Source organism: Leptonotus elevatus, chromosome 3 (genome assembly GCF_054856555.1).
Source record: "Leptonotus elevatus isolate MCC_2025b chromosome 3, RoL_Lele_1.0, whole genome shotgun sequence".
Taxonomy (NCBI): domain Eukaryota; kingdom Metazoa; phylum Chordata; class Actinopteri; order Syngnathiformes; family Syngnathidae; genus Leptonotus; species Leptonotus elevatus.
The window spans coordinates 13382208-13400411 of NC_141241.1; the positions used below are offsets into that span (position 1 = coordinate 13382208).

At 39.6% G+C, this 18204-nt stretch overlaps 2 protein-coding genes across 4 annotated transcripts; one reads left to right on the plus strand and one right to left on the minus strand.

The window, feature by feature from the left end:
- Positions 1-8563: 8563 nt before the first annotated feature.
- On the minus strand, positions 8564-9731 carry mis12 (MIS12 kinetochore complex component). The gene is made up of 2 exons (XM_086070513.1): positions 9324-9731; positions 8564-8982 (listed from the first exon to the last, which is right to left on the minus strand). Exons 1-2 carry the CDS (start codon positions 9711-9713, stop codon positions 8731-8733), a joined length of 642 nt encoding a protein of 213 aa, XP_085926639.1. The 5' UTR covers positions 9714-9731; the 3' UTR covers positions 8564-8730.
- Positions 9732-10806: 1075 nt separating this feature from the next.
- On the plus strand, positions 10807-16997 carry ppm1g (protein phosphatase, Mg2+/Mn2+ dependent, 1G). Of its 3 annotated transcripts, none has more exons than XM_086072221.1 (14): positions 10807-10954; positions 11242-11378; positions 11606-11675; positions 11833-11918; positions 12593-12722; positions 12833-12944; positions 13542-13747; positions 13839-14026; positions 14084-14215; positions 14968-15070; positions 15251-15382; positions 15465-15594; positions 15675-15774; positions 16230-16997. In XM_086072221.1, exons 2-14 carry the CDS (start codon positions 11268-11270, stop codon positions 16467-16469), a joined length of 1740 nt encoding a protein of 579 aa, XP_085928347.1. In that variant the 5' UTR covers positions 10807-10954; positions 11242-11267; the 3' UTR covers positions 16470-16997. The 3 variants fall into 3 exon arrangements, with proteins under 3 accessions (XP_085928347.1, XP_085928349.1, XP_085928350.1); XM_086072223.1 differs by having other exon boundaries at positions 13842-14026; XM_086072224.1 differs by having other exon boundaries at positions 10823-10991.
- The last annotated feature ends 1207 nt before the right edge of the window (positions 16998-18204 follow it).

Genomic DNA, 18204 nt, shown 5'->3' on the forward strand with positions numbered 1-18204 from the left:
GGAATCCGGAGTAAACCCACACAAGCCCAGAGAGAACATGCTAACTCTTCACTCGTCCACAGAGCTGCTACTTAGTTTATGACTGATATGAACTAAACAGCCACCATATTAACTCATTCACTGCCATTGATGGCTATAGATGTCAAAAATTCATTTGAACTCTTTTTATTAGTTTAACATATTTTTTTCTCGCTTTTGTTAACAAGAGTGTGAAAACATAGATTTTTTTTATTGCACATTTAGAACAGATATAAAATTTGGGATTAATCGTGAGTTAACTAGTGAAGTTATGCGATTAATTACTATTAAAAATGTTAATCGCCTGGCGCCCCTAATTTCTTAATAATTTTTTTCTTTTCTTTTTTAATCGCGTCAGGCGATTAATTTTTTAAATTGTAATTAATCTCAGATGACTTCAATAATTAACTCACGATTAATCACAAATTTTATATCTGCTCTAAATTGTCAAAACATTTTTTTTTAGGTTTTCATACTCTTATTAACAAAAGTGTAAAAAGTGGAAAACTAATAGAAATAGTTCAAATTAATTTTTGACGTCTATAGCCGTCAATGGCAGTGAATGAGTTAGGTACACCTTAAAAATCTAATGAGATCCACACCAATAAATGAATGTCAAGAAATCAACAATAATGTTCAAAGAGATACTGTGGAAGGTCTTGTTAATGGAGTAAGTAAGATCCCTGTCAAAAAGGCGTATTTGTAAAAAACGAAGGCTTATCCGTGATCAAGTTTCGTATCCGTGATAAACGATTCGTGTCCGTAATAGTAATGTTTCGTGTGTTCACATGTTAAAAATGTGTGTGTGAATTTTTTTCTTGTGAGTACAAATCAAAATTGTGTGTGTGTGGATTTTTTCTTGCCGATACGACTCCTTGGTTTTGAATACGCTTCCACTGCTGTGGACACGAATCCAGAAGATGCAAATTACGATGACGTCACAGGCAAGTCACAGGGGAAACGAGTCGAGCTGCGATTCCTCCACCTGATTTTTTTTTTTTTTGCATGAGCCAAGAAGATAGATGTGAGAAGCCCCGTCCAAACTGCGCGATCTTCTATCTTCTTGGTGCATGCAAAACAAAAAAAATACACCAAAAAAACGCGAGAAAAAAATTCACACACACACATTTTTGACACACGAACACACAAAACATTACTATTACGGATATGAAATGTTTATCACGGATACGCCTTCGTTTTTATGGATAAGCCTTTTTGACATCTTACTCCATAATGTTAGGGATAATAATTATTTAGCACGTATTGGAATAACATGTTTAAATTTGAAATGTAAAAAATTCCTCAACAGTCAAAATTACAACCACACTATTTAAAAGTTTCAAGTTCATTCGGTATACTGTCTTCAGTCTCGTGTGTGAGTATGTGTCAGTGGGTTAGTGTCCAACCCTCTGAATAAGCACAAATACCTCCCTGATAACACACCACTGATTAGAAGCGAGACTACTGTGTGTGTACATATGTAATGTAGTCTGGTTGTGTTAACGCTAAAGGAAACTGCCTGTTTCCTGACAGGTTTGCTTTTTATTTTGCTCTTTCTTTACTTCATTCTCATTCAAGGTCAGTTCTGGTTTTCCACGGGTCCTTTTATTGTAATGTAACCTTTTAATTAAATGTACAAATACCGGAAATTTCACTTAATTGGTAGATTATATCTACCCAAAGCTGCCTCAAATTAAAAAACTATAAATTTTACTGAATATATTGTCTAGATTTTCTGCATTTTTCTGTCAGAGGCAAATATTATAGATGAGTATTATGTTTACTAATACTTGTATTAAGAATGGAGAAACTCACCGACGTCACGAGGAATGCTCAGCGTTCTGTTGTAGTACGAGTGAACAGGAAATTGATTCCCAGAGACAGGAAGTGTTTGCCTACATCCGCCCTCTGTCTACTGGATGTGGAAGGAAGGAGAGGGGGGGGGGGGGGGCAGTGAAAAAGCGAGTGAAATTGAGAAAATGTGCTGCATATTATGTACAGGCTGCCTTCAAAGATTGTTGCAGGTGACCGTCCCGAAGGGGTCACCTCTTGGTTATCTCCCCAAAAGTAATGAATTACTCTATTGCACTGCAACAGATTTTCGATACCACTTTTTTCAGACCAATACCACCGGTACGAATACTCAACTCGAGTAGTCACCAATGCCGATACCAAGCACTGATACACTAGTATTTTTCTATACATAAAATTCCCTTCCAAAAAAACAATGACAGATCATTTTAAAGAAAGACCTACATATCCCAATGTAGCATTTTTGCTTATAATTGCATGAAATGAATGGCAATTTTCTATTCTTCTATTTTCTAGTTCCAGATCAGAAAACCGCCAGAAGAGGGCAGCCGACGCCATGGTGAGTACCATCCATCCATCCATTTTCCAAAACGCTTATCCTCACTACCTTGAAATAAGGCCCTTTTTTTTTTTCAGTAGCCCATTTATGGCAGCCCCTTCAGACCCACATTTTTTCTGCAAGGCAAAATTTCTGTTTTTTGCGTGTGCTGATTTTGACTCTTTTCCGACATAAGAATAACATGGAATTTTTTGTGTGTGGTTATCTCCTGTTTTTAGTTAGAGTGGACGCCAGGATAATATGGTTGTGTTGTAAACTTACCAAACTTATATACAAAATTTTTAACATGAACATCAAGCAAATCAACTTGCAATTGTGATTGGTTAATTAAGATCCAATCATGACCAGAAGTGTTGACATCATCCAAATTATGCGTTTTATTGGTTTAGATGTGTGAATATGTCATGTCCACTGGGATCATCTATAGGTCTGAAGGGGTTAAGTGAAATCCAGAAAGTGTCATTATTTAAAAAAAAAAATCTAATTTATTGTCGTAATCCAAAAAGTTTGTCTATTTTTTTTTAAATAAAAACAAACTTCATTCTTAAATGTCAGTTAAAAATGCACTTCCAATTAAGCGACAAAATCGGGTGTCATTTTTATGTTAAACAGGGTTGTCGGTATCTGCTTAATGTAACTATTAAAGTAAATTATGATTTAAACTAGTTACTTTTAAAATTAAGTAATCAGTAAAGTAACTTAGTTACTTTTTTAAAGTCATGTTGATGGGGTTTCCATCCAAATCTTTTGAACATTTTTAAGGAAATGTATTGAAATGTGCAAAACTAACATGCAACTTACGCCCATTTCCATTCGGTATTATATTGCGAATATTGTATTGAGAAGAGGAGACGTCATATATATGAAAGTGTCTACACAAGACACTTGGCTGACTGTCAACAAAAGATTAATGGTCGCTTCTTTAATTAATTCCAGAAATATTTCAATTTTCTTGTCTGCCCCCACAAAACATACCTTACTTTATCATCCGCCGCCATTTTTTGTGTTTTCCTTTCATCAATACGCTGACAAATCCACCCACTCTCCAAGCGTAAACAACTTTTGCTGATTTTAGGTTGTGTGTTTCTATCCAGGTTTATTTGAGCAATTCTTGATTTTTATTTAAATGTATTTCTTTTTATAAATAAGTGACTGGAAACGTACTTTTTGGCAACACAGCTTGTGTTTCTTGAACGCATTGCGTTAGTTTTTCCTGTGCAATGGTTCAACTCAGACTTGCTTTATTGTCATGTGAACAGCATTTAACCCCATTAAAACTTCTGAAAGGGCTTCTGGCTGACCCCACCACGCAACAACCACCCCCCCCCCCTCCCACCACCACACTGTCCACGCTGCTTGCGTGGATGTAGGACATCCAGGCAGCGCTCGCAATCATACAAACTCCCCAAGGAGCGGGCTTAAGGTGAAATGTCAGGGGTCAACACAATGTGTGTGTCGGTATCGGTTAGTAGTTGATGAAGTTTTAGGAGTTCACGGCAAGAGTTACATGCCATACACACACGCTACCGTAAAGAACAATCAGGTGCAGGTTTGTTCCAGACTGGAACTTAAACTTGTATTTTACTGCCACGGGAAAAAGAAAGTTATAGTGAATGTGTGCTTGTGTATGTCTTTATGTGCAAATGTGCGTATATATGGAGATGGCACTCGATGGACAGATGGTCCTTTGTGCCTCCTGACACCTGCCAGCTGTTGCTCTGCTCCTCTTCACCTCCTTTTTTTCTTTTAACCTATCCTCTCCCTATCTCCTCCTTCACACCCTCAATGTTCAACGTACTCCGTTTTTGCACTCCTCTTTTAACTACTGTTCAGGGCTAAAGGTATGTGGAGGATCCCTTTCAACCTAGAGGAGGAATCTGTGTGACTTTGTGAGCCGAAAGGCGTCCAGGTGTTACCGGGCAAATCTATATATACATTTATTTTTTTTAATCGTAATTAATCGCAGGACTTCAATAGTTAACTCGTGATTAATCACAAATTTTTATATCCGTTCTAAATAATAAAATGTACAACAAAATATTTTTTAAGTTAAGTTTTCATACTCTTAACATAAAAGTGGGGGGAAAGTGTTAAACTAATATGGCTGCATCTTTGAGTCGTTGATACAGTAATTTCATAATCCATAAAATTAAGTTAAAATTAAAAGGATATACTGTACTGTAAAAACGAGTGTGATTTTGATTTGTGTTGAGGTCATTTTTCTGCCACTAGATGGCATAATTGCATTTGTCCATTTTTCTTTTCATATTAAGAGCTGTCTAATCTTTAGCATGAAGTAACTTGTGCAATTCTACACATTAAAAAAAAAAAAAAAAAAAATATATATATATATATATATATATATATATATATAACTCCACAAATATATGCATTATTATTGTATATTATTGTATATGTGGGGTTGGTTTGGAACTATATGTTTGTATCATCACAAAGATTAACAAACCTATCAACATAAGAACTTTAGACGACCACGTCAAGATATCGAAATGATACAAGCCCCTCGCAGTTGCTTTAAGCGGCACGTTCTACCCTGAGGTAGAAGCAGTTGGAAAAGATGACCGAAACAGGAAGCGAGCTCTGCTGTGTGTGTGTCGCTTTCCCTGCTGGGCGACACGTGGGTTTAAAAGAATCCGAGGGAATTCCAGACTCATTCATGCAGCCTGAGAAAACAATCGCGTCTGCTTTGCTGGGTGTCACTCTCACTCCTCGCTGTCTCTATCCCGGATAGTGGCTGAGAGTGGACAGCTGGCTGGCAGTGTACATGTGTCGGCATCTAGCTTTATATGTGCATCTCTTTTTCTTTGTGAATGTGTGATCCTATGAGGTCATGGGTCAAGCGGCAGTTCACAGACAGCCAGGTTGTTCCCCTCCTAACAGGAAGGGAGGGCACTGTCCATATGCTGTCTTCACTCACACATACACTCACACACTCTTGAGCGCACGCATGTTCAAACAGGTACACACCACAGGTCTTCACCAGCACACTGTCAGGGCAGACAGATGTTGGATGGGATGTGAAGTTCTACAAATGGAAAGAGCAGATGAAGGGGTATGATTACACAAAAAGATGTTTTAAAGATTTCTTTACATTCTTGAAAAGTTTCACTTACAGGTCAGGTCGACAAAGGCAGATGTACAACAATGAAGGAAATGTGCATGCCAGACCAGTAGATGGCGCTCTGCAAGGAAAGAGGAAACGGTTTGTCCTCATGGTTCTTTATATGTATTTTCCCTCAACACTTAAAATAAACTCTTTTGCCTTTTAATACGAATCCCATCTTCAAGGAAGGTGGGATGTCAGACATGTCCCAATTGGAATCTCCCAGTTCCATCCTCAAAGCGTTCAAAGGGAATGTAAACAACAAAGATGGCTGATTATTATTATTATATAAATTGTTTGTTGTTCTGGTTAACAGTCTGTGGAAATCACGTTGAATTACGTAAAGTTACTTACATACCTATAAATACCTACCTATAAATAATATATTATAATCGTATGGTTGTTTTTTTCCATTCACCGTCTTTGTCTCTAGGTTCCCCATTGTCAAGTGACGTCAGATTTAAACCGGTTGGTGAAGTCGGGGTCCTTTCTTTTTCAGACTTTGCAAAGGGGCGTTTCCGTGCACACTTCCTGGTGTGAAGTCAGAAAAGTCAGACTTCCCATTTTCCTTGAATGTAGCATAATCTCTTGTTTTCAGACTCCAACTTCCTGTTTGACATCCAGTTTAGGACTCATACACACTAAACGCAATTGGGTCAAATTTGAACATTTTCCCTCCCTTGTGATGAAAGTCAGCAAAGGCCTATTTCTTCAATGCCTCTGAAAGTTCATCCCGAGTGATTATAATGTGGTGTGTGGGGCATTGATCATTATTATTCCTCCCAAGTTTGCTCAGAAAACGGCCAGAGGTGGCAATCAAAAATGTTAAACATGCTAAATGTGTACGCTTGCCAATTCTTGAGTGGGAGGACCACATTCTGCTGAGCAAGGCACTCCGTACATTGTGTCATGTAAATGTGACAGCACTAGCCAATAAGGAAGGAACCTGAAGCTCACACTGTTGCTGGACATAGAGGACAGAGAAGCTAACGGTTAGCTAAACGTTATTTTTTTTTTCTCCAACTACTCTTTCTTCTTTGTACTTTGTGACAGCCTGATGCTCTGTGTCTCACAGGTCAGTCTTGTTCACAATAACAAATTTTTCATTTAATTTCAGGACAGTGGTGTGAACATTTGCAACGTGTCAAAACGTTCCTCTTTGTGCCGTCATTGCAGGGCCGCTTTATTTGCTCAGTCCACGAGCTGGCGTTGGCCAGAAGACAGCTGCATACAGCTGTGAGATCTTCATACCCACACAAGAAACGCAACAGAAGACAGCTGTGTTCACATTTATTATTATATAAAGATAAAGACATTTGAACACATGTTGCTACTGGGACTCTTTTAAGCAGTTCCATAAAACAATAACAACAACATGGCACTAGAATGTTTTAAAAGTAGTAGTCATGCCTTCAAATATAAATTTAATTAGTTCAATGACCATGCTCATAAAACCAAACACTACTATCTCAAATCAACGTTCCCCATTTGAATGGTTAAATTGCTATTAACCTGTTCAGGTATTCTGATTAATATTGTGTTTGTGGAATACGAATTAAGCAGTGACATACACTCGTTTTCATCCATGTAATGGGCCGGCTATATATAATGAGTAAGTCTTATGTATTGATATTGATGGGTTTCCTAATTTTTTGTCTTCACATAAATGTATATTATTCATGAGTAATAACACACAATAACATTGTTGAAAGTAATTTGAGCACATTTGTTATTTTAGAAGTGTGTGTATCGAAATTTGTAGCCTTTCGCAATATCTTTTGGGCAGTTTTTCTACAGCTAGGACTAGAGCCTTAGTCCAGGTGGACGGAATTATGAAAATTTTGAAACTTTATGGCTTCTGCTAGGAATCAAAATAAAATGGCAAGAAAAGCCAACTACAACATTGGAAATGTATTTGGGCTTAATTAAGTGGTCATTGTTCACTCTCCCACTGATAGGACTTTAAATGTGATTACTTTGTTTGAATACAGCCAACTTTAGATTTGTTGTACACTTCCAGGAATGTTGTAGCTATTTTTTTCTTTTTTTAACTTGTGACCTGTTAAGCACACATTGTTCTGCTCCAACTGTAGCTATAAAAAAATACACACTTCCTGGTTGTTACATTGCTTCTCTTTGAAAAACTGAACGTGTTTAATCTTCAGGTAATGCATATGGCATCTCAATATGCAGTACAATTATGCTCGTCTTGTACAGACGCTGTATTGCTGTGGGACATTGAATGGTGACATGACGATCACACTAAAGAGCATAAAAAACGCTTACATTAGGTGTGAATTGCTAGTACCTGGCAATTCGATTCGTATCACGATTCATAGGTCACGATTCGATACCGATTAACCCCGATGAGAATCTGTAAATTGATTATTGCGATTATTTTTTTTATATACTCAAATTTAGAAAATACTAATCAGTAAACTTGTACATGTTCACTGTAAGATTTGTATGAAAGTGTATTTATCTGAAAATTCAGGCTTATAACTGAGCCACTGCATTTAACAAACAATGTTGCAGTCTGTTTCATGTTTGAACAGCACTGAAATAAAATATTAAGGCTTAATGTTCCACTAATATAACATTCTTCCATGCTTAATGTGTAAATCCAAACCCTAAGTAAGGCGTTTTGTTGAATATTCCCATAAAAAAATTTATGTTTAAAAATCGATTCGGCCGAATAGCAAATCGATTCGAGAATTGCGCGCTGTATTATCGCGATATATTGCCGAATTGATTTTTTCTAACAGCCCTAGTTTACATCTATATTTACTGTTAGACAATGCTTGGCATTGAACAAGTGTTGCAATTAAATTGGCCCTGAGATAAACATATATATTATTTAGCATTATTTAGTTCAGGAATGGGTTTAGCATGTCCTGCTCTATTTAATCTGGTATGTCAAGAATTTACTTTATAGACACGCTTTTTTTTCCAATTCATCAAACTAAATTGGTTAGTTCAGCTAAGATAAATAAAATGAGTGTAACATTTGTCCTAGGTGTGAATATGACTGGTTGACTATACGCGCCCTCTGCTGGTGATCACAGGGTCTTTTTATTGAATACTTTGAGAAGACTGTAATTGGTCATTTATGATGTACAAACACAAGACAAAAGGTGAAACTCTCAAATTTCCATCAGTTCACTTCAAGGGGTGCACGAGTCTTTATGTATTAAGCAAACTAAAGTACGCATTAAGTTCAGTGATGATTCTGTGCCTTGTTGCAAACCTCCACAATGATTTGCTGCAGTTTCTTTACAGACGCCACCACTGGTTGGAAATGTTCCTGATAGCCACAATTCTCCTTTTTGAGCCTTGCCAGGAAGTCATCCAGCTGCTTCTGGACCTCCTCTTGCTCCTCAAGCTCAGCCTGCAGCGCTTGTCTAGCATACACCTCGGCCTCATACGCCCTGCGGAGCTCCGTCAACTCCGACTCCAGTCTGAGCATCTTCTAGAGGTGGAGAAAGTGTATTGGTTTACAATGGCACGTCATTATGCATTAAATTAAATTAATATCCATTATGATATACAGCTGTGTTTTATAAAAATCTGATTACGTTCTTATATTCTCTTTTGTTTTTCATGTTATGTGATAGTGCTTTTTTAAAATTAGTTGTCTTTCTTTTTTTAAAACAAGATTTCAATCAAATGATCAGTTTTTGTTTGCGGTTCAAGAGGATGGTCAACCCCCAACATGGCTGTGAGTGACGTCACGGGCTAACTAAAAATAAAAATAATTATAAAAGAACAGACATCTACTCCGGAGTCTTTCGTTGACCCGTTATGGCTCACCCGTGTGTCCGGAGGATGATTTTTGTGACATTGGTCCTCCTTCAACAGGACGTTGGGCGGAATGGAGAAACAACGGCTGACTAGCAGCGCCTCCATCAGCTCCGAGAGCTGCTTGAAGCGCTCTGCTACAAATGCTTGTAGTTTGCAGCTACACTCTCTGGCCTGGACGCGGAGCTGCTCCTCGGTCGTCGCGTCTGACTCACCCTTACTCAGTTGTCGCACGCATACTTCCTCCACGACGTTTAAAAAGTCGCGCAGATTATCCAGGAAGGCGCTGGAGAGCCGGAACATAAACGTCTGCGGCGTGAAGCCCAAAAACTGTGACTCGTATAATTCTAAAGACGACGCGGAGAGGGCGTCAGCCTCCTCACACGCATCTTTGACGTCCATCTTTGCTTTTACTTTTCCCGCCGCTTAAAACTCGTTTCTTCTTCTAGGTAAAGTTGGCAGTTAGGTCCACAACTATATTGCGCTCTCCTGCCACCAAGCGACGGTGAATGGCATAGTAACTGGAAGAGGAAAGTGCCACAATCTCTCTAAGTACCAGCACACCATAGTAAAATTTGTCACTACTTGAATATATCCCACACACCGAATACAACTTAATTAACTCATTTTGTGTTCTACACAAGCAATTTCACAGGGCATTTCAATTACTTACTGTATACTAAATGTATGCTTAATGACACCATAAAGGAAAATGGCCACTCTCAGTGCAAGCACATTTTATGGGAAGATGAAAAGTAAGTGTTAAATACTTTTTTATTGAGCAAACGTTGGCTTGAATTTAAAATGATGTTTGAATAATATAACTGTATTTGAGCTTGTTGTTAAGTGTTTTAAAAAAATCCTCTGTCGGCAGAACATGCTAATGTTAATACAAAGGTGTGGTGTGAGATTTTTTTAAAATTATTTTTATTTTTTTAATTATTGGTGTTACATTAGGTTTCTCTGGTTGCCTTCCACGTGTTTATTTCAGATTGGAAAGACAAGGACAAGTCAAATTCCTTTTACCATTTATACCAAGTAAGCACAAAAGAGCTAAACAAAACAAAATACATGATTGACTGGACACTTATGCTGATGTTGAACTGGTGTTGAAAAAAACTTGTTGACTTCAATATTTTCACCTGTATAGGGTTTCGATTAAATCAAATTCACTTTATTTATCCACTATAGGAGCTTAATTTGCAGACAAGACGCCGGCACAGACCCCACACAAAAAGCACAACCAGTCATGTAATTAATGTCATAATTAGAACAGTTAAAAGAAAAAAATATTTAAAAAGGAGGCCTAAAATAGGATAATTGTCCAGGCTATAAAACAATGTAGCGAGATTATTATTTTTTTTAATAAATGTGATTGGACAGTATTTTTTCCTCTGTCAAGAGAAAAAAAAGGGGCTTTCCTGACAAGGTTACGCTGCCTCCTAGCGACAAGCGTTATACTCGCCACGCATGATGTAACAGTCAGACACGCCCCCTGTTTTCTGTGGGGGGAAAAAGGGACATGCGCGGTGTCACTTTGTACACCTTCCGTGCTCCTTTTCTCGGCTTGTCTCTTTCTAGCGGCTTTTCGCTTCCACACGTGTAGTCTTTCCTATGTGAATCTCCCTCTGCTGAATCCACGTGTAAGATCATCCCGTTGCCAGAATAACATATGCGATTGTATGTCATCATCAGCTCTTCCGTGCTTAGTGCGTAGCTGCTTGTATGACGGGGGGCAAAGATAGCGCTGTAGAAGTTTAGCCGGCTCTTGTTAGCATAGTGATGTTAGCTAGCCGACGAGCATCCACTTTTTGTTGTTGTGTTGCTAACGCTAGCTAGCTAGCAACCGTAAAAAGGGCAATATTGAATGCACCGAGCCGGACCTGTGAAGCTAAATGAAAAAAATAATTGCGTGCCGCCCTCTTTCCAGGTGTGAAGCCAGAGAAACCGGCAACCATGGGGGCTTATCTGTCGCAACCGAGCACGACCAAGACCTCCTCAGATGGCGGCAACAGCACCATGAGCTACGGCTTCTCCGCTATGCAGGGCTGGCGGGTTTCCATGGAGGTGAGTCTCTTGCGAAAATGGAATTAAAAGCAACCAAGTTGTCAATAGCGGCTTAAACCCCAACTTTTCGGATACAGAAAAATATAGATTGTTGGAATTTCGACTGAAATTTTTAAAACAACCAAGGTGATTTTTTTGGATTACGATTCAATTGCAAATTCTTGTCGTTATCCAATACTTTCCGGCATTAAAATCTGGTTCAATGTAATTTTGTGTGTGTGGAACAGGATGCTCACAATTGTATCCCAGAGTTTGACGAGGAGACCGCCATGTTTTCTGTGTATGATGGACATGGAGGCAAGTGTTGTTTAACACGCTGTTCATTTACACTTTACACAATCTAATGTTACAAACACCAAAGTAAATGATTCAATACAGTTACACACAGTTATTTTCTTGTCCGGCTTCTTCTATCAAAATTCCTGAGATTTTATCACCTGCTCTTCCCTTTTAGGAGAAGAGGTGGCTCTATACTGTTCAAAGTACCTTCCTGATATCATTAAGGAGCAGAAGACCTACAAAGACGGCAAATTACAGAAGGTTGGCCGTTTATTTTTTATGAAAGTACATCTTTTAAGTGGGGGGGCTCTTGGCTTGAGATAACTCAGAGTTCGTTTATATGCAGTCAAAAACCCTTTTAAAACCAGAATATTGGCAATATTGTGGTTTTGAAAGGCTATATAAACCTGCACAGAAACCCGAATATGCTCTTATTCGTGAATCTTAGCCATTTGTAGTACAGGTACGAATACATTGATTTCTTCGCACGTTTTCACATTTTTGTCTACTGCGAAAATGCCAGAGTGTATCTACACACACACACACACACACACACACACACACACACACACACACACACACACACACAATAACATCAACCCACTGGAAATAATCAAGCAGAGGTAAACAAACATGATGACGAAGCAAAGAACCATACTTTTGGAGTGAGGAGGAATTGGACAACTTTATTTAGTCTGGTGGGTGACACAAATATAATGACTTTTATTGAACGTAGAAAGTTAAAAGTGGAAATTCCATCTGTTTGTGTAAAGAGGTCCGTGCGCTTTTGAACACGGTATTTTAATTCAGCACAATGACCATGTATATGGGAGTAACTCTTGTCTGCTCAAGCATGTAAGCGTGTTGTCTCGAATGTTTTAGAAACCGTAAACATAGTCATAGGATTTGTTTGTATGTGTGTATTTTCTTTCCAGGCACTGGAGGATGCCTTCCTGGCCATCGACTGCAGAATCACCACAGAGGATGTCATCAAGGAGCTGGTGCAGATCGCTGGGCGTCCTATCAAGGAGCTGCCCACTAAAAATGTGGCAGACGAGGATGATGGTGAGTGCGCCCTCAATGGCGGTGGTAATCTTCAGCTCCCTGATTATTGGTGTGTAGTGCTGCTAATGATAACATTTCCCTCTCTGCTGTCTCTTCTGCTCTCTGTCCAGTGGACAATGAGGAGGCGGCTTTACTCCACGAGGAGGCCACTATGACTATTGAGGAGCTGCTTGTGCGGTATGGACAGAATAAGAACGCTAACAAGCAAGCCACTGCTAGCAGGTAAGATCGATGTCTTTGTCTTCGGAATATTCAATGTATTACTTTTGAACCAATCGGTATTCCTTCCAGAAGTTAAACTACATGTTTGATATATGTAGAGGACAATAGACAACCACTAATGTTGAACACATTCACATAACTTTCCTACGCTAGGAAATAATATACATGGAAATAATCCCCATCAGGATGATTCTTTTGCCATCATAAAAGCTTTATTTACAGCACAAAATTAATTTGACCTCCCAAGTGTTGACAATGGCTTGCTCTCATTGTCCATGTAATGTGAAATAACATTTGCCCACTGACCCAAAAAACACAAAAAGGATGCAATTGCATAAACGTAACAAGCTACTTAATTGTTGCACATTTTCAATGAGTTCCACGTTGTTTCTTTCATTTTTCACACACAGAAATAGCATCAGCTGGCTGTTCTTTCTCAATGCCTTTACCGAAGCATTTAACATTTTATTTTATATATTTATTTTAAATGTGTCCATCAAGATACCCACATACATATTAAACATGTATCTAATTGCAGATTAAAATAAATAAATATATACAATTTCCACCAATTTCCTCGTACTCTTTTCTTTCTAGTGCAACTGCTAAGAAGGCATCTGGCCAGTCTTCGGATGCCCCTGGACACAAGGGGGAAGGTGAGGAAGGACCAAAGAAGGAGGAGGCTCTGAATGGAGAGGTGGAGGAGGAAAGCAACGGAAAAGAGAAGGATGGCGATGGAACGGAATGCGGCTCCAAGATGCGTGCGTGCCGCAGAACGACTGGCGATGAAGGCTGCGGATCGAGTAGGATGGCCTGAATCCCGATTGTCGCTTTGGGTCTCATTTAAATGCAGTTTCAGTCTTGATGACTTACGTGCTCGTATCACCTCCGCAGCAGCAGCAGCAGCAGCAGACTGCGGCGGCTCAGGAGGCTCCAATGGAGAAGAAAAGGCCGCCAAAGCTGAGGTAGACGCAGGCCCCTCATGTTCTTCATCCTCCAAAACTGAAGGCGATTCCAAGTCCAGATTCTTCGATGACAGTGAGGAGTCTGAAGCGGAGGAGGAGGAGGGCAGTGATGAAGAGGTGAGTAAGCAAAGTCCACATGTTAGTGAAGAACATGCTGAAGTTGTTCTTGTTCAGGATGGCAGTGAAGAAGGGGAGGAGGCGGACAGCAGTGAGGTGGAAGAAGAGGATACTGAAGAGGGCGAGGAAGACTCTGAGGATGAAGATGAGGAGGAAATTTGTCTACCTGGGATGGACGGGAAGGAGGAGGTGTGTATCTGGAGGAAAGATTAGATTTTTTTTTTTTACTGTTTGACACCTTTTGTCTTTTCTGTCTGTTTAATTGCGATTTATCTAGGTAGTTTTAATTAGTGTTTCTAAACTCAACAAAAATGACTGAAGTTTTAGATCTTTGAGTTCATCTCATAAGTGGCACAGTGTTATGTCAACAAAAGTGTTGCATTCATATTTTTGTTGAGTATAAATAGACCCCACCAAGCATCAACAAAATATGATACACAATGGAAACGAAATACATTTATATTATTACTTTAAGATTGACTGCAATTCGTTTGACGATCAATGCCTGTCAACCTCAGATTTGTTTACATTTAGATTCTCTCATGGAAAACAACATAAGTGGGTTTTATTTATAAAGCACATCTCACAGAGAGAACTGAAAGTGCTTTACAATACAATCACGAAGATAATACAAATCAATAAAACACAAAAATCTAAACAAGTCCTAAAGGAATGCCTGCCTAAATAAATGGTAACTGCCTTTAAAAAATATATATTTACTGAAGAGGCAGATCCTAGCTGACATGGAAGTACATTCCACAATTTGCAAATAGAAGTAAACACAAGTTTAATTTAAGTAACATAATTCTTATGGGCTTGAAAAAGTAACAAGCAATAAATAAAACGCTTACAATTTTGAATGTCCTTATAGTTCAGTCAGCGCCTTTTAATGTGTTAATTAAGTTCTTGTGTTTTTTTTGGGGGGGGGTGGTGGATTACAGCCTGGCTCAGACAGCGGCACCACTGCCGTTGTGGCCCTGATCCGAGGCAAGCAGCTGATTGTGGCCAACGCTGGAGACTCCCGCTGTGTGGTCTCCGAGCGAGGTAATGGTCACATATTTTGATTAGTAGTTATTTAAGGTAACTTGATGCCACAAATATGAGCTTTTCTGTTATTGAACAGGCTCTTCTGGTGTTTAAACTGACATGTTAAGACCTGGATTTTACCTGAATTTGATGTTCTATAGCTGTAGAGTTTGAAGACAAATTCTGGTTTTGCTGCAGGGAAAGCTGTGGACATGTCTTATGACCACAAACCTGAAGATGAGCTGGAGCTGTCTCGCATTAAAAAGGCTGGAGGCAAAGTGACCGTGGACGGACGAGTCAACGGGGGACTCAACCTCTCAAGAGCTATTGGTATTTCAACCTCCGCAGATGATGTGAAAAAAAAAAAAAAGTAAATATTGTTAATGTTCTGTCCTGTCCTCCACAATCTCAGGTGATCATTTCTACAAGAGGAACAAGGTTCTGTCCCCAGAGGAACAGATGATTTCGGCCATGCCAGACGTGAAAGTTCTGACGCTCAACGATGACCACGACTTCATGGTCATCGCCTGCGATGGCATCTGGTGGGAAGCTTTAGTTTTGAAATGCTCTCGTTGCTTTTCGCCTGTCGCTGAGCCTCTTTTTTTCTCTTGTGCACGTGCAGGAATGTGTTGAGCAGTCAGGAGGTGGTCGACTTCATCAGCGAGAGGATCAAGCCAGACCAGAGCGGCGGCGCAAGACCGCTTTCGTCCATCGTAGAGGAGGTGACGAAAACACATCACACAAGCACACCCACACAAACTCCCAACCAATAAATGTGGAACCTGTCAGAGAGGTATTCATTGAACAGTCTAATTGTTAGTGTGATTGTCGCTTGCAGTGGTGTAAAACTGGACTATAGTGGTTCCTCGACCCACGAGTGACCAGACTTAAAAGTTTTTCGAGATGTGAGCCGTAACTCAAGCGATTTAATTTTGTTGTTGCAGGCAAAAATGAGTTACAAATACTAGACGGTGACGGCAAACTTCATAAAGCAGAACTTTGGCAGATAGTGAACAATTTTTTTTTTTTTAAAGAAAAGCTAATTGCTTGATTCAGGCTGTTTATTGCCACTCCTACTCAAAGCATACTGGTAACCTAAACAAGAATTACACGTTGTGTATTCAACCAAACCACATAACTTTAATAGGCTCGTTGTAATTTGTGTTTCCCTCCTCAGCTTTTGGACCATTGTTTGGCCCCAGACACATCTGGAGACGGGACAGGATGCGACAACATGACCTGCATGATCGTCACCCTCCGACCACACCCCTGCCTCGCTCAGAACCTGTCAGACGACACGAAGAAGAGGAAGCACCCAGAGGAGGAGGAAGCGGTGAAGGCGGCGGCGGCGGAGGGTGGAGGCAAGCTGGAGAACAACGGGAATGACAGCAAAAAGCCCAAAAGCGACCAAAGTTAAAGAGGAACTGTTGGGGCGCAGAGCAGCTGGTCACCAGAAATAAAGTTCTGGCCTCACACGATGCTCACTTGACCCTAAAACAGAATTGTTTCTGTTTTAGGTGGATCCTCACTTTAAACTCACCCCTTCCGGTTGTTTCTGTCCTTCGCTCTTATTGGGAAGACCCCCCCACCCCACCCCCGCCATTCTCTGGCACCTAGAGCAGCTCGTCTTTTCCCGCTTTGGTTAATTCCTTACTTCTATCCAAACCGCCCCGCACACTTTTGTTTTCTTACTTCCTGTTTCGGTTCACAACGTTACCTTTCCCCAACACCCGCACGATGCTCCTCGGGTGCTGTGAAGCAGTCGACGCCTCTGCCAAGTGCCATAAAAGTTGTGATTTGTATCTATTTGTACATCTGAAGCCCGTCTGGAGGCAGAGCGCAGAGGCCATGTTTGCCGTCACAGGCAGTGATGAGACCAAGTGTGTGTTTTGAGTTCAGTGCTGCATCGGAAGAAGTTTCTTCAATGTATGTCAACATTACTCGGCCCCTGCTCCCTTTGTTTTTTCTTCATTCCTACGTCTTCAATGTTTAAAATGAAGCAACGTATTTTTTTTGTCTCCCAAAACCTGACGTCCATCCAGAGACATTCATTATATTACTGTTTTCAATATATATATATATTTTAGACGTCTCTAAGATCTTTTGTGATCTGTGGAGATGAAGCGGCAAGTTTTTTTTGAGTGGTACAATTAGAATTCAAGTTTTGGTGGTACTTTGTTTCCCCACCATTAACTCATTGTGACAGTAATTTAGGGTCTCACATGCTTATTTTGCCCTCATGTACATAGTTTTCCACCCCCCAGTCCTTGTACGTGAAGATAAAAATCAAATTTTCTTTGTAATTGTAAGTCAGTGTAACATTTTTGGTGCATTCTCTTTTGACACCAGTATATAAGTACATTCAAATAAATTTTTGTAAATAAGCAAAAGTCCATTTCTCAAATAATATATATTAGTTAATATAACATGTTGGTAAAACTGATCAAAACCTTGAAATGAATTCTATGGAGGGCCGAAAGTGCCAACATTAAAAATGAATAAATAGATGACTAAAAGTGAAAATAAAAACAGATATATAAAAATACAATTCCAAAATTAAATACAAAATAAATATAAATGGAAATAAAAACAACTATATATTTATACACACACACTATGCATAAATAAATAAACTAGATAAAAAAATAAATGTCAAAACAAATACAAAACATTTATATATAATACAATTAAATAAAAACGCTCTGCTCTCACATTTATGTCATGCTGCAGACACACCGTCAGGTCGAAATGTTATTCAAATGGGGGGGACGGTCCTAAGCGTGTCTTGGGTTGGGCTCCGTTGTTGCAAACTGCCGAGACCCAAGTGCAGGGCTGGATTGGCCATCTGGCATATAGGGCAAATGCCCGGTGGGCTGGCCTCTTTTGGAACCGATGCAGTGTTTTTTAATTATTATTTTCCTACATTTTACCCCAAGAGACTGGCCCACGTTTGAGAGGGACCAGTACGTTAATCCATTTCGAATATAGATAGCAAACTGAAACATCGTCAATAAACATCAGTGGCAGAACTGCATGTTAGGCAAAAGTTGGGCTGGGCCAGCGGGCCTAAGTCAAAATGCCAGGTTCGGTTGTTTTGTGCCAGTCCAGCCCTGCCCTAATGAGCGGGTCGGTGAACAAGGAAGTCTTGCCGG

What these genes read in the sequence shown, in the direction of transcription:
- mis12 (XM_086070513.1), bottom strand. Translation starts at nt 9,713, where the DNA reads ATGGACGTCAAAGATGCGTGTGAGGAGGCTGACGCCCTCTCCGCGTCG. An exon ending in ATCATCCTCCGGACACACGG is followed by an intron (nt 8,983 to 9,323) that starts GTGAGCCATAAC and finishes CTCCACCTCTAG; the next exon opens with AAGATGCTCAGACTGGAGTC.
- ppm1g (XM_086072221.1), top strand. Translation starts at nt 11,268, where the DNA reads ATGGGGGCTTATCTGTCGCAACCGAGCACGACCAAGACCTCCTCAGAT. An exon ending in GCTGGCGGGTTTCCATGGAG is followed by an intron (nt 11,379 to 11,605) that starts GTGAGTCTCTTG and finishes TGTGTGGAACAG; the next exon opens with GATGCTCACAATTGTATCCC. An exon ending in AAGACGGCAAATTACAGAAG is followed by an intron (nt 11,919 to 12,592) that starts GTTGGCCGTTTA and finishes TTTTCTTTCCAG; the next exon opens with GCACTGGAGGATGCCTTCCT.